General features: G+C 46.9%; 2 protein-coding genes across 2 annotated transcripts in view; both read right to left on the bottom strand.

Annotated features, from left to right (window-relative positions):
- hydin (HYDIN axonemal central pair apparatus protein) overlaps positions 1–25,946 on the bottom strand; it is a 1,604,351-nt gene that overhangs the window by 693,213 nt on the left and 885,192 nt on the right. The window contains exons 34-38 of the mRNA XM_072518656.1: positions 22,983–23,110; positions 12,429–12,623; positions 11,235–11,384; positions 9,453–9,692; positions 3,270–3,444 (exon numbers count right to left, since the gene is read on the bottom strand). Coding sequence (XP_072374757.1) covers positions 3,270–3,444; positions 9,453–9,692; positions 11,235–11,384; positions 12,429–12,623; positions 22,983–23,110 — 888 coding nt within the window. The remainder of the gene's footprint in view (positions 1–3,269; positions 3,445–9,452; positions 9,693–11,234; positions 11,385–12,428; positions 12,624–22,982; positions 23,111–25,946) is intronic.
- LOC140384771 (uncharacterized) lies at positions 3,949–9,313 on the bottom strand (the record flags this gene model as incomplete). Its single annotated transcript, XM_072466770.1, has 3 exons — positions 3,949–4,122; positions 8,163–8,767; positions 9,232–9,313. Coding segments are annotated over 3 exons (861 nt in total), but the record flags the coding sequence as incomplete, so codon positions are not given.

Raw genomic sequence — 25,946 nt, 5'->3', positions numbered from 1 at the left:
ATGAAGTTGGTGGTACAGATTTAATAGGATGATTAAGGCTTGACTGTGAGTCTTCTTTTTTATTCAAGTTGTACAGTTAGGAGTGGAATTTCATACTCGATGGTAGCAGTAGCTCGGGAAAGGCTTGGGAGAATGGCTTCAGCAGCTGCCAAGGGCACATGTGGCTGTTTCCTTGGGAAATGGAAGAAGTTTAGGTACAGAGCTTTTCAGCTACAGAATGAGGCAGAAGATCACCTATTTTTCAGGTGCAATTGGAAACAGAGCATAGGGATATTACCTGTGATATTTAGCAAATTTTCTGTTAACTGTTATCATGTTTGATGCTGTAAGGTGAGGCTGACTGTCATAACCTATACAAGAGCTATGGGACCGGGCTGATTAAGCTCCTCGTGACTGTAGTGGAATATGAACTGCACCACTGATGGGGAGGGGCTCCTTCGCCAGATGGGAATAAACCTGGACGTGAAAACCCCGGCCTGAGTGTGACCTGGGCATGGGAGTCCCTTCAGGGAGTGGTGTAGAGAGAGTTCCGCTCTTTGTTCATTCAAACAATTTTGTTTCTTTACCCTGGCTTATGGTTGCTTCCTCGAACTTAACACTGACCTACCTGTGAGGTTAACTTTCGTTGTGCTGATTTCGGAAGCAAGCTACTGGTACAGCTCCTTCCTGTTCTGGTCCTGGTGCCAGTGTCCAATGAAATGGTATACAATCCTACCACCAGTGAATGCCACGCCGCCGAGAAACACAGCTGGGGGTCCGGACAACCCGCCCATCATTTCATTGGAAGTGATTCAGAGAAGGTTCACTGGCATGATCTCCGTTAAGGAGGGATTGTCTTATGAGCAAAGTTTAAACAGGTTACGACTCTACATATTAGAGGTGATCTCATTGAAATATATAGGGCGCGATTCATAGGCCGTGCTGCGCTCTCTCTCGAGCGCAGTGGAGCCGGTGAATGCCAGGAGAGGCCACTCGCGTTTCCCAGCAGTCTTTATGTCTCGTGGGATCCATCCAAGTCTCGCAAGGTGTCCAAGTCAGAAACACACCCACAAGGGGCGTGACCAAACCATGCTCGCCGAAGGTGGTTTTAAACCGACTTTGGCGAGCTGACCTGGGATCCACCGACCTCTCCAGCAAGGCGCACTCGGGCACCGTTCAGCACTGGTCCACACAAACATGGATTAGGTGGAATGGCACCCAGGGGGTCGCCTGGGCTATCGGAGACCTCTGGGTGATCAGAGATAGAGCAGGATGCTCACAGACCCCCCACCTTGGCACTGCCACTGTCAAGGTGATTGGGTGGCACTGCCAAGCTGGCAGGAGCACTGCCTGGGTGCTAGAGTGGCAGTGAAAGGGTGGCCAGGTGGCACTACCAAGGGTCAGGGCCCAAGGGGGCCATGCCCATAGGAGGGTAGAAGGTATGCAGGGCAGGTAAGTCAGAGGCTCTGGGAGGTTGGAGGGGAGTGACGGGTGAGGGCCCTGGAAGGGGAAGGGCCTTTAAGTGGTGCGGGGGGCCCAAAGAGAGGGGACCCCCAGGGATCCTGTAGTAGAGTGTCTTCACTTGGGGGGAGTGTGGGGTAATGCATGCATATGGGAGGTGAACTACCCATGGGTGGGGAGTATGGGAGACACACAAGCTTACTTAGAGATCAGGGCCCCCTTCCAAAATGGTGATCCATCTCCGAGTTCAGCTCCCCAGTGCTAAAAGGAATTCTAAGGGCGTGATCCTCCAGCCATGCTGCGCTGGAAAAACAGCCCGCCTCGGTGCAGCGTGGCCGGTGAAAGCCGGGAGACCCCGCTCTCGGGAACTATCCGGCCCCCAACACCTCATGTGATTCAACACAATGGGTGGGATCACTTTTTAGCAAATCTGCACATTAGAGCTAAGCAGTAAGCCTTACTCTAATGTGCAGATTCCCGAGGTTCCTGAGGCTTTGGGATTCAATCCCTTCGTCTTGGGGATCTTGGGCGAACGCCATTTGGTGCTGGTCCCCAGTAACGGGAACCAGACGTAACGGGACTTGGTGGGGGGGGAATCGAAGGCCCCCAGCTGCATGCCCTTTGGGCAAGGTGGTGCCCTGGGTACCCTGGCAGTGCCAGCCTGGCACCCTGTCAATGCCATCTGGGTGCCAGCCTGGCACTGTTAAGGTGCCCACATGACACTTCCTGATGGCAGGGATGCTGCCAGGGTGCCAGTTTGGCCCTGCCAAGGGGCCAAACTGGCATTATTTGCGCATGCACGATCTGGCCGAGGTTGCCCAGTGTGGGTGTTGGGGATGCGAAGGGGGCCGGAGGACCCTCCCATGTTGCATTCGGGCTGGGGAGGGGGGGTAGGGTGGGATTCTTTTGGGAGCCTCGGAGATCTGGATGTCATTTAAAAATGGCATCTTGATCTCTCACTGCAACGGGGAGTTCCGGCAACTGGAGCTCCCCATTGTAAAATGCCCCTTATTCAACGTGAGTCACGTTTAATAGCCATGTGTTTCTCAGCACTGCGAGTGCTGGGAATCACGCAGCTAAACATGCTCGCCCGGGGACTTTGTTCCCTTTTGGGAAGATCGCATCCGAAGTGTGGGCTATACCAATGAGAAGCTTCCCAGGGCCCAAAAAACTGACCAAGTGTCGTTGATTACCCGTGGGGAACTCGCTGGCAGAGATGACGGAAACTCCCTGAAAAACCCGCAACATATTAACTAAGAAATATTTTGGGAGAATCGCGCCCATAAGATCCTTAAATGGTTTGACAGGGTAAATGCTGAGAGGATGTTTCCCCTCATGAGAGAGTGTAGGACCAGAGGGCATAGTCTCAGAATAAGAGGGTGTCAATTTAAGTCTGCGATGAGGGGGATTTTTTCTCTCAGAGGGTTGTGAATCTTTGGAACTCCCTGCTTCAGAGAGCTGTGGGGGCAGAGTTGTTTTATATATTTAAGACTGAGATACATTATTGATCAGTAGGGACCAACGGTTATGGGGAAAGGGCAGGAAAGTGGACATGAGGAATGTTGGATCATCCATGATACTATTGAATGGCAGAACAGGTTCGAGGGCAGAACAGCCTCCTCATTTCTTATGGTCTCTGTGTCTCTGAAGAGGAGAGAAAGGTAGCAGGGTGCAAAGGTTTAGGGATGGAGTTCCAGAGCTTCCCAGCAAGTTTATTTTACCTGGGTTCACAATAAGTGTTGATAAAGTCACAGTAATGTCTAAGCTATCTACTCTGATAGGGGTGGTTGGAAATTGTTTAAGCATGCAGTTTATTTCTGAGGACATACCATTTTCTCCTCCGGTAGCTTCCAAGGCTTTACTCTTTGCTTGTTCTTGTTCTTCTTGGATTTGGCTCTGTTCTTTGTAGTGATCCAGTAATTCAAAGGGAAGCCTCTCGCCTGGTTGTCTTGGTGGCAGCATCAAGGTGTTATCCGAACTGTAGCCCTTCATCATCCGCAGAACCTTTCAAAGTGAAGATGGAGCAGAGGGCTCAGCATCAAAGGATGTTTCAAAATATTTACAAAAATAGGTGCGTGTTCCTTTAACAAAAGATTAACCAGCAGCAGTACAGCATATAGCTGTTTTATTGAGTTAAACTGCAGAGAACCAGAATGTCAGCTGATCACTGAACTGCTAGTTCGCTGCCATCAGGTATAACGATTACAATAGTACCAGATATCATTCGGATTGTGCTCCATTGAAAAAACCTCTTGTTCTCAAGTAACTTTCCTCCAGTACAGTAAACTACACATTGCATTCCATACATCATAAAGATTCACAGACACCTGCTCCCAGGCCTCCCTCCCTCAATGCCTCTCTGAATTGGCTGCTCAAAGATGTTCAACAGAGCCAGCTGACTGCAGCCTTGCTCTCTCTTCATGGCTAACAGCCTGACCTCTGCTCCGTGCTTCTCTACAGTATGGCGACATTTATTAGGATTGAAAAAGTTAACCCATAGCCACTGCTCTATGTCACTATATTCTGCATTGTTACAGGGAAGTCTGGCTGGCCAAATGATAAGGATAATGATAAAGAACATTTCCAGACAGTGAAGTGAATGGTAGCATTAAAGTAGGTCACAGGACTGAAATGATTTCCAATATTCTTTGTCTCCTTGATACAGCCCAGGACACTCTCATCCTTCAAGGGACAGATATACAGTCAAAAACCATTGGCTAATAATCACAACATCACAATTATTAATCTTCAAGGCCCTAATAATGGGTTATTTACTTTGAAGTAAAGTATCTGCTGAGATAGCAGATGCATTGGTTTAATTTTCAAAAATTTCTTCGATACAGGTCCCATCAGATTCAAAACCAGGGAATGTGACTCTTCTATTCAAGAAAGGGGGGAAGACAGAAAGCAGGAAAATACAGGCCAATTAGCTGAAGATCTGTACTGGAGAAATTGCTGGAATCTATTATAAAGGAGGATATAGTGAGGGCACTTAGAGAATCTCAATGCAATCAAGCCCAGTCATCATGGTTTTGTGAAAGGGAGATCATATTTTACTAATTTATTGGAGTTCTTTGAGGAAGTAACAAGCAACATGACCAAAGGGGATGTACATGGATGTGATGTACTTAGATTTCCAGAAGGCATTCAAGAAGGTGCCACATCAAAGATTAGTACGTTAAAGAAGACCTCATGGTAAGATGATAATATATTAGCATGGATAGAGGATTGGTTAGCAAACACAAACCAGGAGCTGGGACTTTCTGCTCCCGTTCACATCAGGCTGTTTGGTAGTGAGAATGGAATATATTGCGAGAAGACATAAGTCATGTTTCACATCGACATAAAAGCAAGAAGTGACTACCCGCTCCCCCATCAGTGGCAGGCCACATTTCTCGCTGTTCAATGTCAGGAATCTCACTGTAATAAATTAGCATGTCATTATTAGATCCATACACCAGAATCATACCCACACTTCAAATAATTCATCCACGGCAGTGTGATGTCAGAACGGCGCAGTGCACGACTGGTCTCAGAAGTCGTGTACCTGATGAGCAGTACACCGAGGGGAGTTAGGAGGTGAGTGCACTACCCGCGGTGCAGCTCTGCACTCAGTCAGTGGGGGGGGGGCAGGTGTTGAGTGGGGATGCGAGGAATGTGCAAGGGTGATGCCATAAGTGCCAGGTGAAAAATGTTTACTGGTGTGCTCGCTGTGAACTGGAACGGTCTTTTAATATGGTGCATGAATCATAGAATGATGGTGAGGTGGGCAATACATTGTGGAACACATGCCCCCCTTTTTCTTGCACTGAGCCTGGCACTATATGGCGTAGAAGGCAACCATTGAGGGATAAATAGGCGGGTAGTGTCTAGGGGAGAGGAGCGGGCATGTGCAGTATGGTTTGATTGAAGTATTGGTTTTATATTGATGTTTGCACATTTCTGTTATCTGTAACTGTTTACAATGCCAAAAAAATACCTCAATAAAATTGTTTGTTGCAAAATGGCAACCATTGCAGATGGTTGTTTCAACGCCACTTTTCCCGATTGACATTGGACTTTGGATATTGGAGAACACTGGCCCAGGCAGTGGTTTAAATGGATCATTTTCAATTTGGTAAGATAAGGTGAGTGGAGTGCCACACAGATCAGTGCTTGGGCCTCAACTACTTACAATTTATATCAATAGCTTGGATGAAGGGAATGAATATATGGTTCTGAAATTTGCTAATTACACAAAGATAGGTAGGAAAGTAAGCTGTGGAGAAAACATAAAGGGCTGATGTGTTTCTCAATAGCACACCGTTCACTGGAATACTGCCGCTTGTCAATGGGATATCCCATTGAAGCCACCCCACTCCACCGGGAAACACGCAGGCAGGGATGTGTTGCCGGCGGGAACAGAGAATCCCAATGGCAGGAAAAGTCCGGCCATGGAGTCTGTAAAGGGACATAGATAGGTTAAGGGAGCAGACAAATATTTGACTGATGGGGTATAATGTGGGAAAATGTGAATGTGACCTTTTCGACAGGAAGAATATTACTTAAATAGAAAGAGTTTGCAGAAGCTGAGTACAGACGGATGTGTGTGTCCTGGTGCATAAATCAGAAAATGTTTGCATGGAGGTACAGAAAGTGATGAGAAAGGCAAATGGAACATTGACATTTATTGGGTTTTTTCTTCATTCGTTCATGGGATGTGGGCATCGCTGGTCAGACCAGCATTTGTTGTCCATCCCTGAGGGCATTTAAGAGTCAATCACATTGCTGTGGGTCTGGAGCCACATGTAGGCCAGACCAGGTAAGGACGGCAGATTGAAACCAAAAGAGAAAATGCTGGAAAATCTAAGCAGATCTGGCAGCATTTGTAAGGAGAGAAAAGAGCTAACGTTTCGTGTCCAGTTGACACAGCTTTGACAAAGGGTCATCTGGAATCGAAATGTTAGCTCTTTTCTCCCCTTACAGATGCTGCCAGACCTGCTGAGAATTTCCAGCATTTTCTCTTTTGGTTTCAGATTCCAGCATCCACAGTAATTTGCTTTTAGTAAGGATGGCAGATTTCTTTCCCTAAAGGACATCAGTGAACCAACATAGTGAACATAGAACATACAGTGCAGAAGGAGGCCATTCAGCCCATCAGGTCTGCACCGACCCACTTAAGCCCTCACTTCCACCCTAACCCCGTAACCCAATAACCCCTCCTAACCTTTTTGGCCACTAAGGGCAATTTATCATGGTCAATCCACCTAACCTGCACGTCTTTGGTCTGTGGAAGGAAACCGGAGCACCCGGAGGAAACCCACTCAGACACGGGGAGAACGTGCAGACTCCGCATAGACAATGACCCAGCGGGGAATCGAACCTGGGACTCTGGTACTGTGAAGCCACAGTGCTAGCCACTTGTGCTACTGTGCTGCCCTAGGGGCAGATGGGTTTTTACAACCAGATGGGTTTTTACAACAATCGACAATGGTTTCATGGTTGTCATTAGACTTTTAATTCCAGATTTTTCAATTTAATTCAAATTCCACCATCTGCGCTGGTGGGATTCGAGTCCATGGCCCCAGAGCATTACCCTGGGTCTCGAGTCCAGTGACAATGCCACTACGCCACTGTCTTCCTGCTGTTAGGGAAATGGAATATAAAAGTAGGTATTCTTGCTGCAGTTATACAGGGTATTTGTGAGAACACATCTGACGTACTGTGTACAAGTTTTGGTCTCCTCATTTGAGAAAGGATATAATTGCGTGAGAAGTTCAGAGTAGGTTCACTCGACTGATACCTGGGATGGGGTTTATCTTTTGAGGAAAGTTTGGCCAAGTTAGGCCTGTATCCATTTGCGTTTAGAAGAATGAGACGCCATCTTATTGCAAAAGTACGGTCCAAGGGGACTTGACAGGTGGATGTGAAAAGGATTTTTCAGCTTGTGGAAGAGGCTGAAGCTTGGGGACACAGTTTAAAAATAAGGGATCTCCCATTTAAGACAGACAGAAGAAGAATGCAAAAGTGAGATGATGGCAGGGTCATTGAATATTTTTATAAGTAAATTAGATAGATTCTTGACTGGCAACAGAGTCAAAGGTTAACAAGTGAAGGTGGAATGTGGAGCTGAGGCCACATTCAGATCAGCCATGATTTCAATGAATGAAGGAGCGAAGTCCAAGGGGTCAAATGGCCTATTCTTATTTCAAATTTACACATTTGATTGGGTCTGGGATTGTGGATTGAGCTGGAGATGGGACTGGGAATGGTGATTGAGCTGGCGCTCTAACTGGAAGTTGAAGTGGCGCTGGGGCCGGTGTTTGAGCTGGGACTGGAACTGTGGGGTGAGATGGCACTGGGGCCGGTGTTTGAGCTGGGACTGGAACTGTGGGTTGAGATGGCACTGGGGCCGGTGTTTGAGCTGGGACTGGAACTGTGGGTTGAGATGGCACTGGGGCCGGTGTTTGAGCTGGGACTGGAACTGTGGGTTGAGATGGCACTGGGGCCGGTGTTTGAGCTGGGACTGGAACTGTGGGTTGAGATGGCACTGGGGCCGGTGTTTGAGCTGGGACTGGAACTGTGGGTTGAGATGGCACTGGGGCCGGTGTTTGAGCTGGGACTGGAACTGTGGGTTGAGATGGCACTGGGGCTGGTGATTGAGCTGGGACTGGAACTGTGGGTTGAGATGGCACTGGGGCCGGTGTTTGAGCTGGGACTGGAACTGTGGGTTGAGATGGCACTGGGGCTGGTGATTGAGCTGGGACTGGAACTGTGGGTTGAGATGGCACTGGGGCTGGTGATTGAGCTGGGACTGGAACTGTGGGTTGAGATGGCACTGGGGCTGGTGATTGAGCTGGGACTGGAACTGTGGGTTGAGATGGCACTGGGGCCGGTGTTTGAGCTGGGACTGGAACTGTGGGTTGAGATGGCACTGGGGCCGGTGTTTGAGCTGGGACTGGAACTGTGGGTTGAGATGGCACTGGGGCCGGTGTTTGAGCTGGGACTGGAGCTGTGGGTTGAGATGGCACTGGGGCCGGTGTTTGAGCTGGGACTGGAACTGTGGGTTGAGATGGCACTGGGGCCGGTGTTTGAGCTGGGACTGGAGCTGTGGGTTGAGATGGCACTGGGGCCGGTGTTTGAGCTGGGACTGGAACTGTGGGTTGAGATGGCACTGGGGCCGGTGTTTGAGCTGGGACTGGAACTGTGGGTTGAGATGGCACTGGGGCCGGTGTTTGAGCTGGGACTGGAACTGTGGGTTGAGATGGCACTGGGGCCGGTGTTTGAGCTGGGACTGGAGCTGTGGGTTGAGATGGCACTGGGGCCGGTGTTTGAGCTGGGACTGGAGCTGTGGGTTGAGATGGCACTGGGGCTGGTGATTGAGCTGGGACTGGAACTGTGGGTTGAGATGGCACTGGGGCCGGTGTTTGAGCTGGGACTGGAACTGTGGGTTGAGATGGCACTGGGGCCGGTGTTTGAGCTGGGACTGGAGCTGTGGGTTGAGATGGCACTGGGGCCGGTGTTTGAGCTGGGACTGGAGCTGTGGGTTGAGATGGCACTGGGGCCGGTGTTTGAGCTGGGACTGGAACTGTGGGTTGAGATGGCACTGGGGCTGGTGATTGAGCTGGGGCTGGAATTGGGGGTTGAAATGGGACTGAGGATTGAGCTGAAGATGGGACTGGGACTGGATCTGCGGGGTTGAGATGGCACTGTGGCTGGTGATTGTGCTGGGACTGGAACTGGAGATTGATACGGGACTGGGACTGGGGTTGGGACTGCGGATTGAGCTGGACATGGGACGTGGACTGTAACTGGGGCAGGTGATTGAGCTGGGGCTGGAAATGGGGGTTGAGATGGTACTGGGGTTGGTTAATGAGCTGGGGCTCAGCTCTGATTAAATCAATGAAATGACATTCAGATGCATTCTATAATGGGTGGATGATCCTCTACATCAGTTTACCACCTGGCCAGTAAAGATGATAATCTACTCCAAAGTCTCAAAGTAACTCCACAATTGACAGCTCTGCAGAGACCTTTTCTTCCTCCAGATATTTATCATCAAACTCCACTGAATAGAATTCAATGGGGAAGCTGCATGGATTCTTTACAAACACCAGCCCCTCCACTTCTGGACTGTAAGGTAAAAGTGGACCCAGTTCCAATGAAGTTGAAGAAAATTCGAGATGAGGCTCCAGTCCTTTTCCCTTGGCCATGATCAGCACGTGGTTACTGCTCTGTGCAAAGGTCAACTTCAGACGATGGTTATACATTTTCTGTTGGTGACAAAAAAATAGCGATTGCCAAATTTCAGCTTTTAATAAATGGTAATATTTTGCTGTATTTTCATTCATAAAACCTTCTTTCGATCACATTGTAGTACGTGGGCACGACTCAGCAAACATAAATAAATCAAAGTTAGCTTTTGGGCACGTTTGGCGGGGTGTTTCTTGTTTCTTGGTGGCTGCAGCGCCGGGATTTACTCCGCTAATGCCCCACCGAGGCCACACTTTAGTCGATTTCCTGAACTGGCAAGCTCCTCCCAGATTGGGGCACCATTTTGAATGCCGCCCCAATCTCTACACACACCCCTTTCAGGCACCGCCCCCTCCCCACCTTTCTGGACCCCCCTTCACACCCCAACCTTTTTGTGGCCCCTGAGACTTCCCCTCACTTCCCCTCTAATAGGCAAGCACCCCCCCCCCCCGGGTCTGACCCATGGCAGTGCCAACCTGGCACCTAGGCACTGCCAGCCCTTCATTCTGGCAGTACCACCTGGTCACCCTGGCTGTTCCAGGTTGGCAACGTCAAGGTACCCTGGTGGCACTACCAGGGCAGCAAGCTGGCAGTGCCTATGTGCCTGTTGCCAGGGGGAGTGCCTGGGTACCACATGACTCTGTTCCCAACAACCCAGGGGTCTCTAAGAGCCTGCGAGACTTCCCAAGATGCCATCACGCCTGGTTCACATTTGTGGAAGCCAGTGCTAAATGGCGCCCGATCGAGGTCTCCCAGGCGCGGCCGTTGACTCCTGGTGTCAGGTGAAAGAGGTGTCCGCTGAACTGGAGCACATCCAGCTCTACGCCGGCACAACGTGGTGGCTGAATCCCGCCCCATGTGTTGTCGGAATACCCACAGGGAATTCAAAGATTTTGATCCTATTTCCACTTGAAGGAACGTTGGGTAATGAGGGGACACAGATTGAGGGTAACTGACAAAAGAACCAGAGGGGGAAAGAGGATAATCTCTATTCTGCAGCGAGCAATGACCTGAAATGCACTGCCTGAAAGGGCAGTGGAAGCTGATTGAATCTCAACTTTCAAAAATGAATTTTCAGGGCTGTGGGGAAAGTCCAAGGGGAGCATCACAAATTAGACTGCACTTTCAAAGAGTAAGCAGAGGTATAATAAGCTGAATGGCCTCCTTCTGTGCTCAAACATTCTTTGATTCTAAGATGCAATAAAACGATGGCTAATTTTGTCAAACCAGCCTTCTCCTCATTCTTTTAGATCCCACGTACCACTGTGGATGGCTCAGCAGGTGAATCATCACATTTGTGTCTCGGAACTTTACCAAAACAGCAGTTCTAAGTTAGCAGGGCTAAACGTAGGTTCCGGTCGAAACTAGTGCTCACCCTTTCCATGTGCAAGTTGCTTGGGTTGGTTCTCTCCCTCTGTTCTTTGGGAAGCAGCAAGCCTTTCCTCACTGATTGCAGTGTGACCAGAAGCTTGCCAGACTGATACATTTTCTAACAGAAACAGCATTGGAAATTCAACTTTAAGGCTGATACTTTATTTTTAATTCTACCTTGAGAAACTCACCTCTTCGTCAGGAATGAATGTTATCTGCACATTCATTCTTGCCCCAACCTCCAGTACACCACAAGCGGGTAACATGCGAAATACATAGGATGGTTGCTTCAACTCCTTCATTCGTTTGGATCGCAGGTACAGGGGAACATGCTTATCAAGCTGTTTAATTCACAAAAACATAGCTGTGTGAACACTCTGACCAACAGCATTTCAATAAAATTCATTTTACATGGGCTCTTACAGCAAACAAAAAATCTATTTGGCCCAATCTATGTATGATTCCCAACAGGCAGTGGCATAGTGGTATTATCACTGGACTAGTATTCCAGAGACCCAGGGTAATGCTCTGGGGACCCAGGTAAAGATCACACCACAGCAGATAGTGGAATTTTAGTTCAATAAAAACCTGGAATGAAAAGTCTAATGATGACCATGAAGTCATTGTTAATTGTCGTAAAGACCCATCTGATTCACTAATGTCAATGAAGGAAGGAAATCTGCTGTCCTGACCTGGTCTGGCCTACTTGTGACCCCAGACCCAAAGCATGTAGTTGACTCTTTATGAGCGGCACGGTAGCAGAGTGTTGCTTCACAGCGCCAGAGTCCCAGGTTTGATTACCGGCTTGGGTCACTGTGCAGAGTCTGCACGTTCTCCCCGTGTCTGCGTAGGTTTCCTCCGGGTGCTCTGGTTTCCTCCCACAAGTCCCTAAAGACGTGCTGTTAACAAATTTGGACATTCTGAATTCTCCCTCTGTGTACCCGAACAGGCGATGGAATGTGGTGACTAGGGGCTTTTCACAGTGGCTTCATTGCAGTAAGCCTACTTGTGACAATAAAGATTATTATTATTATTAAATGCCCCATCAAGAGCAACAAGGGTATGGAATAAATGCTGACCCAGCCAGTGATGTCTATATTCCATGAAATAAGTTTTCAAAAAGTGCCTCCTCCCACATTTTTACTTTCTCTTTCATGTACTGATCTAATTTCTCCATGTTAATCACCTCAACAATCCCTGATGGTAGTTAGCTCCATATTCACATTGCTATCGGAGTAAAGAACTTTCTCCTGAATTCCTTGTTGCATTCATTAGTGTTTATGTTATATTTACAGCCTGTAGTTTAGGATTCCCCTGCATGTGGCCCTTCTTTACATCAACTTAATATTTGCATATTACAGTGAAATAGAACAATCTTATTTCACCTTTTCTTTCACAACGCTGGTATCAGTGAAAACCCATTCACAGGTAACATCCAGGTGGTTATGTAGCTTGATCGTCATAACTTGACATTGCCCACACTGTACGGTGCCAAAGTCCAGTTGGTCACTGGAGACAGCCAAGCCTGGCATAGTCACTGTAGCCCGCAGGATGACGTCCACTGTAGGCCCACCTACAACCTAAACAAATCGTGAGAAGTAGAAACAAAATGATTGGCAGCACAGATCAGCTAGCTTCTTTCTCTTTCGCTTCACCCACCACTGAACCAGAGTCCAACAAAGACAATCAAGTACCAAATATCTTATTATCGCTTACCCTTTTCTCAGTGTATTCTCCTAAAAATACCCAATAGACCATTCAATTCCTTCATCGTCTTCTTGTGAGCACAGCACCTATGCTCACATCACTCGCATCGATAGCCACCTTGAATGGTTCTGTGTAATTTGAAGTGGCCATCACAGAAGCAGTGGTTAACACAGCCTTCAGGCCATCAAATGCCTGTTGACACTCTGCCGTCCACTGAAATTTGCTACTCTTCTTCAGCAAGTCCTTCAGTGGAGCAACCACGCTGCTAAAATCCGGCACAAATATGCGGTAAAAACCATTCATGCCAAGAAATCTCATTATTTCCCTTTGCATCAAGGGTATTGAAAACACCCCAATAACCTTTGCTTTCACATCCCCTGGGACAATTTGTCCATGTATGGAACGTGACTTGGGCTTTTCCAAACTCACTTTTGGCTAGGTTTACCACCAAACCCACCTCTTGAAGTCGATTGAATAACTCCATCAGATGCTTCAAATGTTCTTTCCATGTGAAACAAAATGAAATGAAAATCGCTTATTGGCACAAGTAGGCTTCAAATGAAGTTACCGTGTAAAGCCCCGAGTCGCCACATTCCAGCGCCTGTTCGGGGAGGCTGGTACGGGAATTGAACCGTGCTGCTGGCCTGCCTTGGTCTGCTTTAAAAGCCAGCTCTTTAACCCTGTGCTAAACCAGCCCCTGTCTGACTAAAAATCACCGGATTGTCCATTTACACCGCACAATTGAATAATCCTGAAATGACTTTGTTAGTTAACTGTTGAAATGTGGCTGGGGTGTTTTTCATGCCAAATGGCATAACTTTGAATTGGTATATATCATTTCGAATCACAAAAGCCGAAATCTCCTTCGCCCTTTCGAATAAAGGTACCTGCCAGTAACCTTTAAGTAAATTCAGTTTGGAGATGAAAGCGGATTATCCCACCTTCTCAATGCAGTCCTCCAACCGTGGGATAGGATAAGAGTCTGTTCTTGTAACTGTATTAACCTTTCTATAGTCCACACACAATCGTTGTGTACTGTCCAGTTTCGGTGCCATCACTATGGGTGACCTCCATTGGCTGCAACACACTTCAATTATGCCATTTTTAAGCATACTTTCAATTTCCTTTTGAACCTGTGACAATTTTTGAGGTTTAAGTCGAGATTGATGTTGTTTAATTGGAACAGCATTTCCCACATCTACATCATGTATAACCATTTTAGTACTTTGCAACTTATATCCACAAACTAACTCTTTCAGGTCAGTTTGTTTTTCCTCTGGAATTTCCAATTTTTATGAACATCTTCGTCATCCAATTTAATTTGAGGAATGTCAAATTCAGAATCATCTGGATTTGGTTCTTCATTTTGAGTTAGAATCACTAAACTCATCCTTTTGCTCTCCTTCTCTTTCAAAGTACCTTTTAAGCATATTCACATGACACTCGGCAAGTTTTCTTCTATCTGACGTTCTTACTAAATAATTCACCTCACTCAATTTCCTTCCAATCTGATAAGGTCCACAAAACCTTGCTTTTCAAGGTTCACCTACCACTGGTAACAATACGAAAACTTTACCTCCACTGGAAAAATGACAAACTTTTGCTTTCTTGTCCGCTACCTGTTTCGTCACATGCTGTGCAACTTTTAAACATTGTCTAGCCAATTCACCTGCTCTATTTAATCGCTCCCTACAATTTGACACGTAATCCAATAATGTAGTTTCAGACTGCTCACTCACCAATTTCTCCTTAATCAATTTAAAGTGGTCCTCTTAACTCATGACCAAAAATTAGTCCAAAAGGACTGAATTTGGTTGACTCATTAGGTGCATCCGTAATTGCAAAAATACGAATGGAATTCCATTATCCCAATCCTCTGGATAATCTTGACAATAAGCCCTCAACATTGCCTTTAATGTCTGATGCCACCTTTGGAAAAAAAAAAAATTTAGAGTACCCAATTCATTTTTTTCCAATTAAGGGGCAATTTAGCGTGGCCAATCCACCTAGCCTGCACATCTTTTGGGTTGTGGGGGCGAAACCCACGCAAACACGGGGAGAATGTGCAAACTCCACACAGACAGTGACCCAGAGCAGGGATCGAACCTGGGACCTCAGCGCCGCGAGGCAGCAGGGCTAACCCACTGCACTACCGTGCTGCCCTGATGATGCCACCTTTCTAACGCTCCCTGCGATTCTGGATGGTACGCAGTTGATTTTAATTGTTTTACTCCTAAGCTATCCATAACCTCCTTGAATAACCTCAAGGTAAAATTTGATCCTTGATCCAATTGTATTTCTGTGGGTAGTCCATATCTGGTAAAAAATTTAAGTAACTCCTCCACAATCCTTTTAGCTGTAATATTGCGTACTGGAATGGCCTCTGGAAACCTAGTAGACACACCCATTATAGTCAAAAGATATTGGGCGTCATTCTCCGCCGGCTGGAGTCTCCGTTTTGCCGGCGCCCGGGGGTTTCCCGACGGCGTGGGACTGCCCCACAATGGGAAACCCCATTGACCGGCCGGTGTAACGGAGCATTCCGCTGGCGGGTGGGGGCAGGAATGTGGCGCGGCGGTATGGAGAATTTCGCCCATTGATTCCCACTTTTCGTTTTAGGAAACGGTCATACACAATCAATTAAGATTCTTGTAAAAGGTTCCTCAAATGCTGGAATGGGTATTCAGCATTTTACCACCGCTTAAGATTTCCTATCACTTGACATGTGTGATACGATCAACAAAATTTAACTACATCGTTATGTAGTCGAGGCCAATAAAAATGTTTTTGCATTTTAGCTTGAGTTTTCCTTACTCCCAAATGACCTCCTACTGGGACCTCATGCGCTACTTGCAACATCTCCTTTCTATACCCTACCAGCAATTGATGAACGTCTGCCCACTTTTCATCCGCCTGCAGATGTAAAGGTCTCCATTTTCTCATTAAGGCATCATTTTTAAGGTAATAACTTTCTGGTATACACTCAGATTCCTCTTTTGTGTATGCTTTCTGATACATCAACTTTATTTTTATATCTTTCTGTTGTAACTCTGCCAACCTTCCTGAACTAAAAATATCCACCTCATCCGCCCCCTGTTCTTGTTCTTTTCCAGCCATCTGATCAAAAATCATTTCTGGTAATTGAACTTCAACTTTATCTTCACTCTTTGAATTCTTTTCTTGTTTCAACCTGTGACTTTGCGACCTTGTTACTACACAATCAGGAAAAATCCTAGGATATTCATCCTTCAACAATTCTGTTGTTTGATTTTCCACTGGTTTATCAACCACAGTAGGCATCACTCCCATCTGCGATCCAGCTATATCATTACCCAAGGTAAGCTGCATTCCTGGACAAGATAGTTTCTCTATTACTCCTACTACCACTTCACTACTCTTCAATAGACTCTCTAACCTCACCTTATATAATGGAACACTACTCTTCTCACCCTGAATTCCACATATTTTGCCATCTTTTCTGGCAATATTCCTCCCAAACTACATAAATCCTTACTCATCTCTTACCATCAAAGATTGACTAGCTCCTGTGTCTTTTAAAATTCTGACTTCGTAACCTACTCCTCCTGGTACACATGGGTAAACTTTACCCACACAAGTAAATTCTTTAACGAGATCTGGCACCTTCTGATCAATCACCTCTTGATCAGGCTGTACATTCTTTTGCACCTCCTTTGCTTCAATTGGGTTTTCCTTTCCCACATCAGCCTTCCCAGTGCTTTTCTTCAACCTCCAGCACTGTGACATTACATGGCATAGTATTACGGTAAAAACATCTGAAACTTTCTATTTCTTTTACACACTCCTGGATTTAAAAAAAAATCTGAGGTACACTCTCCTTATTATCTCCCATCAGATCCCCTTTACCTTTACCACTTGAGTATTTCTCTTTTTCCCAGTTTCTATCCCTCACAGGCTAAACTGATGTCAGAAACCAAACTTTGATTTATGAACTAATTCATAATTATCTGCCATTTCTGCTTCTAATCTCGCAGCTTTAACCCTCTGCTCTTCTACATGAGTTCTCACTACATCAGGAATTGAACTTTTAAATTCCTCTAAAATTATCATTTCTCCAAGAGCTTGATACGTTTGGTCTATTTTCAAAGCCTTTATCCACCTATCAAAATTACTCTGTTTGATCCTTTCAAACTCTTTGTACGTTTGACCAGGTTCTTTCCTTAAATTTCTAAACCTTTGTCTGTAGGCTTCAGGCACTAGTTCAAATGCACCCAAGGTGGATTATTTCACCTCCACATACATCCCAGATACCTCCTCTGATAGTGATGCAAACACTTCACTAGCTCTACCTACCAACTTTGTTTGAATCAGTAATACCCACATGTCCTGTGGTAATTTAATTTGTTTAGCCACCTTCTCAAATGAAATGAAAACGGCTTCTACATCCTTCTCATCAAACCTTGGCAATGCTTGGACATATTTAAATAGATCCCCACCAAACCTTTGACTATGACACTCTTGCTCTTTCTCACTGTCCTCATCATTATCCTCAGACTGTAAGTTTCTCTTTCCCTCTGCCAATTTTAACAGACGTTCACGTTTCATGGCCAGTTTTTGAAGTTCAAAGTCTCTCTCTTTTTCTTTTCCCTCTCTCTTTATTTCTTTTTCCCTGCTCTGTACCTCCCTTTTTGTTCTGCTACGGCTATTCATTCTTTTTCCCTTTCCTCACTCTCTACTTTTCTTTTTGTTCTGCTGGGGCTATTCTTTCTTTTTCACTTATTTCAAACTCAAACTGCTTTAATTCTCTTTCATGCTCAAGCTGCTTTATCTGTAATTGAATTCTTGCCATTTCGAGTGATTCTGACTGTGTCTCAGGCAATTCTAAATGCTCAGCTACCACCGTAATTACCCCTTCTTTCCGTCAGGCAATATTAACTGCAATGTTTTTGCCAAATCTAAAAGCCTCCTTTTAGTATCCATTTGTAGGGTACTGCGTGTGAGTTTCTCCACCCCCTAAAACTTCTGAGCATCTGAAAGAGCCATTGTCCACAACACACTCCATATTTAAACATGAATACAACACCTGAAAAACAAATGCAAATATACTCATCCCTCACTTTCTTTAAGATCACTGAGCCAACCACAATCATGAAAGATAGACTTTTATCCCATGAGCCGCAAATTTATGAAGTCCATCTGGCCTACAACCTTTATGTTGAATTTGGTTAGGATGAGCACAAGAGCCTTCCCTTCAAGTGTGATTCATCAGTCTTCCCAGACATTTTAATCAAAACAGGTTTTATTCTAAGAATGTAGTTAACATATATATTAACACACAGCAAGATTTTTTTTGTCAATTACAAACATAAATACACCACACAGCTACAGTAATCTATGTGTAACACTTAATGAATTCCCCCTTAACTGTTCCAATTCAAAAACAATACCCCAACCCAAAAATCCCTTTTCAAGGGCGTGGCCCAGCACTCTGCATTCTCATTTGAATAAGACTTGCTTTCCCTGAGATTCTGACCCCGCCTCACCAACAGGTCTAAATCCTTCTGGAAAGGAAACTTTATCTTTTAAGTTACCAAAGCAGGTAGCTATAACCAATGGTTTTGTTTCTGGAACAACTCTTTAAAATGAAAATAAAGAGAGACAGGCCAAATAACTTATTTCTCGGTCTATAGTCGACATCAGTCAAAACTGAAAGTGAAACTCAAAAAAAACTCACAGCTCAGCTCCACCCACAAAATGACATCACTGAAGCCACGTGATAAGACAAAACCCTTTCTTAAAGGAACATTCCCATGACACACATGCATCTCCCATTTCCTGTCTAATGCAATTCCCAACATTACCACTGCAGTTTGTTGGTATGTATACTAATGTATACATTGACGCTTCATCAATAACCTTCCTTCCATCACAAGTGGGTATGTTTGCTCATGATTACACAATGTTCAGTGCCATTTGTGACTCTTCAGATACTGAAGCAGTCCATGCCCAAATGGAACAAGACTTGGACAATATCCGGGCTTAGGCTGACAAGTAGCAAGTAACATAGGTGCCGTACAAGGGCCAGGTAATGACCATATCAAGCAAGAGAGAATCTAACTATCGCCCCTTGACATTCAATGGCATTACCATCACTGAATCCCCCACTATCAACATCCTAGGGATTACCTTTGACCAAAAACTTAACTGGATTAACCATCTAAATACTGTGGCTATAAGAGCACATCAGAGATTAGGAATCCTGCGGCGAGTAACTCACCTCATGATTCCCCAAAGCCTGTCCACCACCTACAAGGCACAAGTCAGAAGTGAAATGCAATACTCTCCACTTGCCTGGATGAGTGCAACTCCAACAACACTCAAGCACGACATCCAGGAAAAACTTGCACCCTATCTACAAATATTCAGTCCGTCTTCCACCGACGGACAGTAGCAACAAGATGCACTGCAGGCACCTGCCAAGGCTCCCGAGGCAGCACCTTTGAAACCCACAGCCACTACCGTTTAGAAGGAAAAGGGCAGCAAACATATGGGAACACCATCACCTGGATGCTCCCCTCCAAGTCACTTACCATCCTGACTTGGAAATATATTACTGTTCCTTCATTGTCATCGGGTCAAAATGCTGGAATTTTCTCCTCTGCAGCACTGTGGGTGTATCTATGCAACTGCGGTCCAAGAAGGCAGCTCGTCACCACTTTCTCAAGGGCAATTAGAGATGGGCAATGAATGCTAGCCTAGCCAGTGGAGCCCACATTCCTTGATTGAATATAGAAAAAGGTTCCCCAACACTGTCCTATGCCAGGGGTCAACTATCATTCAGATGACAAAATCGAATTGTCGACATTATTGCGTGTTGTCGTCATTTTTGTAATGTTATCAGCATCCGATACAAAACATGTGTGACTAATACTCCCGTACATCTTTGCAGCACAGCTTTTCTAATTTTCTTGATCCCTTGAGCCTAGTTATCAGGTAGCATTCAGTAAAACATGCATTTGCGGGGTGAAAATCAGAAGCAGACTGCTGATACAAATATCGTACACTGTGACTGAAAAGTGGGTGTGAACGATGAAGAGAGAAAGCTGGATCTGGAACTGTAGACCAATTGCAGGGATAACTGGTATGGGGGTATTGAGCTTCTGTGAGGGGTGGTGGTCACTTTCATGCTGAGAATATGTAGAGACATGGGCGGGATTCTTCATCCCACCAGACTCATTTTCTGTCGTGGCGCACGCCCACTGGCAGCGGGATCCTCTGACTCGACAGCCGGCCAATGGGGTTTCCCATTGTGGCTACCCCCATTTTGTCGGAAATCCGTGGGCGGAGTGCTCTGCCAGTGAAGTGGAGGATCCCGCCAACGGAGAATCCCACCCATGAGTTTTCGAGCTGAAAAAACAGGGATGGGATTCTCCATCCCGCCACTCCTGTTTTCCTGCATGGTGCGCCCTCATCAGCACTGGGATTCACCATTCCTGCAGCCAGCCAATGGGGTGCCCCGTTATGGGCCACCCCACGCCGTGAGGAAAGGCCCGGGCGTGGGTGCACTGCTGGTGAGGCAGATGATCCCGCTAATGGAAAATCCCGCAGAGGGTCTTCTTATACCCTGGATTAATTTATTTGCCATGCTTGGTGGTATTTAAGACAGTAACATTTAACTCGAGTTTTGGATATGCATCAGTATTGCTCATAAGTCTGATGTCCAAACTGGACAGTATGCTGTCCGTAGTGGAAACGTAGTCATAATTCCCTTACATCTGCTTTGGAGTTTGGACTCTTCAGAGATGTTGAAGGTGCAAATCAGGATAGGAAGAGGTGAAATGACACAAAAAGAAAATGCTGGAAAATCTCAGAAATTCTTTGTTAAAGGGTCATCTGGATTCGAAACGTTAGCTCTTTTCTCTCCCTACAGATGCTCCCAGACCTGCTGAGATTTTCCCGCATTTTTTTATTGGTTTCAGATTCCAGCATCTGCAGTAATTTGCTTTTATTAAGAGGAAAAAGGAAGTTGTTTTTAGCCAGCACAGACGCAATGGGGTGAAGGGCCTTCTCTGTGCTGTATACCTCAATAACTCTGAGGAAGAGGACTGTTGCTGTACTTTACTGCGGTAAAGGCCAGAAGACAATGACAGCTGGGGAGGCGGTCGCATCGTGTATTGTGACTAAAATAGTCATCCAGAGATCCAGGGCAATGCTTTGGGAGCCCATTCGACTCAGTAATCTTCCATCCTTACCTGATCTGGCCTACACCTGACTCCAGATCCACAGCAATGTGTTTGGCTCTGAACTGCCCCTTCAAGGGCAATTATGCAATGGGCAATAAATGACCAACTGTCATGGGAGTGTCCCTTTAAGAATTATTTTTGTCTTATCACATGGCTTCAGTGATATCATTGTGTGTGTTGAGCTGGGCTCTGTGAGTTTTTACTTTTGCTTTGAGTTTGGACTGGTTTTGAACTGCACAGGTTCATTTTAAAATCTTCATTTTAAAATCTGTTCCAGACTACTAGATAACTTAAAAGAGATAATTGCTTTCTGGAAGGAATTCAAACCTGCTGTTTGGAAAGGGAAACAAGAGTATCAATGACAAGTCTTATCTGACAAGTCTTATCCCAGTAAAAATGCCGTGTGCAGGGCCACACCTTTGAAATGGAGTTTCTGGATTTGCTTAGATATTATTACTGAAATGGAACAGTTAAGAGGGAATTCCTTAATGGTTATAAATCGATTACTGTAGCTGTGTGGAGTCTTTATGTTTGTCGTTGATAAAAATTCTTGCATGTGTTTGTTTATACGTATGTTAACTAAATTTGTAGAATAAAGTTTATTTTTTGATTAAAAGCACCTAAGAACTCTGCTGAATAACACCTGAAAGGCAGGCTCTTGTGCTCATCGTAACCAAAATCAATAACCAGTTATAGGTCAGGTGAACTTATAATATACTTTGGAATTTTCTAAACCCTGGCGCATAACACAGCCAGCAACACCCATGCCCCATTAACAAATAAAAACCAGCATGATCTGCACAGTAGCTCACTACCTCCCATACCAGTTATCCCTGCCACTGTCTACAGCTTCAGATCCTGCTTTGTCTCAGCTGGAAGGGCTTTCAGCTGTGGGTGACAGACGCTGTTGTGAAACTGGATGATTACCTTCCCCATAGTCTTTGCAGAGTACGAGCTCAAGGGCGGGAGTTTCTATTAACCTCTGTATAAAAGGTCGGCCAGAAAGGCACCGACCAGAACAGGAACCGGTAGGGATCTAATGTGCATTGTAAATATTATGTGTAAATAAAACTGTTTCTTTATTTTATTTGGTGTGGACTCCCCATTTCCTTATTAAACCTGGGAAATGTAACTTCAACCTGTTGAATACAGGTCTAGAACCTGCAGAGTACTTTGCTTTGAATACTGCAAACAGGCAACGTTTAGGAGAAACACACGTATGTATACTTGTGAATTGCAGTAGTTATTTATGGTGTATGAAGTCAGTTCCACTGCTGACTGGCATTTCAATTTTAAACAGGAATATGTTTCAAGTGGCAATACTCTCCCTTCCCCCGGGGTAATATTTGTATCCCACATATATTCCAGCCAACCGAAGTGCTAATTTTCCCACTCTCAGCAGCTAGATTAATATCCTCTGGTGTTACTTTTTCAGGCTAGCTGGCTATAAAACCACTTGTCAAGTGTGAAAAATGCATTACGATAGTCAACTGAAACTGGCCACCTTTCTTGTGTTAAGTTTCCCCCTGTTGGAAACATGACATTCTATCTGGAAGCAACACAGTGATAATTGTCAGCCAAAAATAAGATTATAAACATTTTGAGAAAAATATCCAAAGCAAAAGTGACAGCTGAGCAAGAGGAATACGCAGGATGTTGCCCTGACATCTGCCAACCAAATACAAGCTGGGCGAGAGGTGTCAAGATGACTCAACTTTTGATCAACCTCCCTGTTTTGGCAATTATGATCAAGGAACCCCATTGTGTGAAGAATCACAGGCGGCAACTATTCTCCGCCACATGACATGATTTGGTGGCATTTTGATGCACAAAAATGTTACAGCAACCAGGTTTCTGCAGCAGTCACAGATGCAGCATTCCCGTTAAATCACCCTTAACCTACCTCTGAATTGCACAGCAAAAGAAAGCTGCTGGACAACAAATTCGAAAATGTAAAGACGCTTAAATAATACCAGATCTTTGAAAAATGGAAGTAATCTTTTTGAGCACCTGTATTGGCATCAAAGCATCTGCAGGTCCAATACTAAGGTTTGCTTTAAGGGGGTCAAACCGTACTTGAAAAGTCTCCGTTTCACAATAGGGCAGATTCTTCACCCTTTGTAGCTCAGAGCTAAAACCTACAACACAAACCAAATTGTGGTAGTATGTATTAGGGGTCATGTGGGACTGGAAGCCCTAATGTCATTGGCTGACAGATCCCGGGTCCTGGTTGGCCGTTGACCTCTAGCTCCGCCCTGAAGGCGGAGTATAAGAAGCCGGAGTCCTCCCCCGCAGGCCAGTCTACTATCGAGCTGCGGGGGAACAGACACGCTTAATAAAGCCTCATCGACTTCACTCTATTCGTCTCACGGAGTCTTTGTGCGCTACAATTTATTAAGCGTGCCTAAAAAGGACTATGGAGCTCAGGATCATCCCGGAATGCCTGAGGATCAGCCCCCATGCAGTGAACGCGGCAGCAGCCTTCAAGCACTGGCAGACTTGTTTCGAGGCCTACCTCAGAACGGCCACCGGCCGGGTCACAGAAGACCAAAAACGACAGGTCCTGCACTCGAGGTTAAGCACGGAGATTTTCTCCCTCATCGAAGACGCGGAGGATTTCCAGACGCCGTTCGCAGCACTGAAAAGTCTCTACGTCCGCCCAGTTAACCAAATCTACGCTCGCTACCAGCTCGCGACGAGACGGCAAGGTCCCGGAGAATCGATGGACGAATTCTACGCCGCGCTGCTGATTTTGGGATGAGCCTGCAGCTGCTCTTCGGTGAACGCAAATGAACACATGGACATGTTAATGCGCGATGCTTTTGTGGCAGGTATTAATTCCTCCCAAATCTGCCAAAGACTTCTAGAAAAAGAGTCGCTAGGACTCTCAGAGGCACGGGCCCTAGCAGCCTCCCTAGACGTGGCCGCGCGTAATACCCGCGCCTACGGCCCCGACCGCGCGGCAGCCCATTGGGCTCCGTACGCACCCGTCGCGACAAACCCACCCCCCCCCGGACACCCCACAGGCTTGCGCAGTCCAAACGCCAAGTCGCACTGGGGGCGCCCGCTGCTATTTCTGCGGCCAGGCGAAACACCCCCGGCAGCGCTGCCCGGCCCGCGCAGCAATCTGCAAGCGCTGCGGGAAAAAGGGCCATTTTGCGGTTGTGTGCCGGTCCCGCGAGGTCGCCGCTGTCCCAGGAGAACAGGGAGCCCTGCAAGCCGCTTACGCTCCCCAACCCCCCCAGCGCCCCATGTACGACCCGCAGGCGCAGCCGCTCTGGGTCCCGACCACCGCGGTCCCGGGAGAACAGGGAGCCCTGCACGCCGCTTACGCTCCCCAACACCCCCCCCCATCCCCACGTATAGCCGGTAGCCGGCGCTACCAATTTGGGTCCCGACCACCGCTGTCCCCAGAGATGAGGGAGCCCCGCGCGGTCCTAACGCTCCCCAACCCCCCCAGCGCCCCATGTGCGACCCGCAGACGCCGCCATTTTGGGTCCTAGCCACCACGAGGGGAGGAAGGGCGCCGCCATCTTGGACCACCCCAGACCTGTACGATGCGTGGGGGCGGCCATTTTGTCCACCCCCGCCGCCATCTTGTGAACCCCCAGCCATGTGCGATGTATGGGGGCAGCCATTTTGTTCATCCCCGACGCCATCTTGGGCGGCAACAACGGACCCCAGTGTCGACGGCTCCACGGGGTTCGAGGAAGACGCTCCACTACTACAACCACGTCTCGCTTCAATTACGCTCGATCAAGCTCGGCCCCGGACACTCCAGACGACGACGACAACGGTGCTAATAAACGGGCAGGAGACACCATGCCGAGTCGACTCCGGGAGCACGGAGAGCTTTATCCACCCCAACACGGTAAAACGCTGTTCCTTGACCACCTATCCCAGCGCACAAAAGATTTCCCTAGCTGCAGGATCCCACTCCGTACAGATCCAAGTTTTCTGCATAGTTACCCTAACGGTGCAGGGGAGGGAGTTCAAAAACTACAAACTACACGTCCTTCCCCAACTCTGCGCACCCACGTTACTGGGATTAGATTTCCAGTGCAATCTACAGAGCCTTACGTTCAAATACGGCGGCCCAATACCCCCACTCACTATCTGCGGCCTCGCAACCCTCAAGGTGCAACCCCCGTCCTTGTTTGCGAACCTCACCTCGGATTGCAAACCCGTCGCCACTAGGAGCAGACGGTACAGCGCCCAGGACCGGACCTTCATTCGGTCCGAAGTCCAGCGGCTACTAAAGGAAGGCATAATCCAGGCCAGCAATAGTCCCTGGAGAGCACAGGTGGTAGTAGTGAAGACAGGGGAGAAACAAAGGATGGTCATAGATTATAGCCAGACCATCAACAGGTACACACAACTAGACGCGTACCCTCTCCCCCGCATATCCGACATGGTCAATCGGATTGCCCAATATAAAGTCTTCTCCACCGTGGACCTCAAGTCCGCCTACCATCAGCTCTCCATCCGCCCAAGTGACCGCAAGTACACAGCCTTCGAGGCAGATGGGCGATTATACCATTTCCTAAGGGGCCCATTTGGCGTCACAAACAGGGTCTCGGTCTTCCAACGGGAGATGGACCGAATGGTTGATCAACATGGGTTGCGGGCCACGTTCCCGTATCTCGACAATGTAACCATCTGCGGCCACGACCAGCAGGACCACGACGCCAACCTCCAAAAATTCCTCCAGACCGCCAAAGCCTTGAACCTCACTTATAACGAGGACAAGTGCGTTTTTAGCACCAACCGGCTAGCCATTCTGGGCTACGTAGTGCGCAATGGGATAATAGGCCCCGACCCCGAACGTATGCGCGCCCTCATGGAATTTCCCCTCCCGCACTGCTCAAAAGCCCTGAAACGCTGCCTGGGGTTTTTTTCATACTATGCCCAGTGGGTCCCCCAGTACGCAGACAAGGCCCGCCCCCTAATACAGACCACGACCTTCCCTCTGTC

This window comes from Scyliorhinus torazame, chromosome 10 (assembly GCF_047496885.1).
Source record: "Scyliorhinus torazame isolate Kashiwa2021f chromosome 10, sScyTor2.1, whole genome shotgun sequence".
Taxonomy (NCBI): domain Eukaryota; kingdom Metazoa; phylum Chordata; class Chondrichthyes; order Carcharhiniformes; family Scyliorhinidae; genus Scyliorhinus; species Scyliorhinus torazame.
This window is presented reverse-complemented; position numbering and strand designations above follow the sequence as displayed.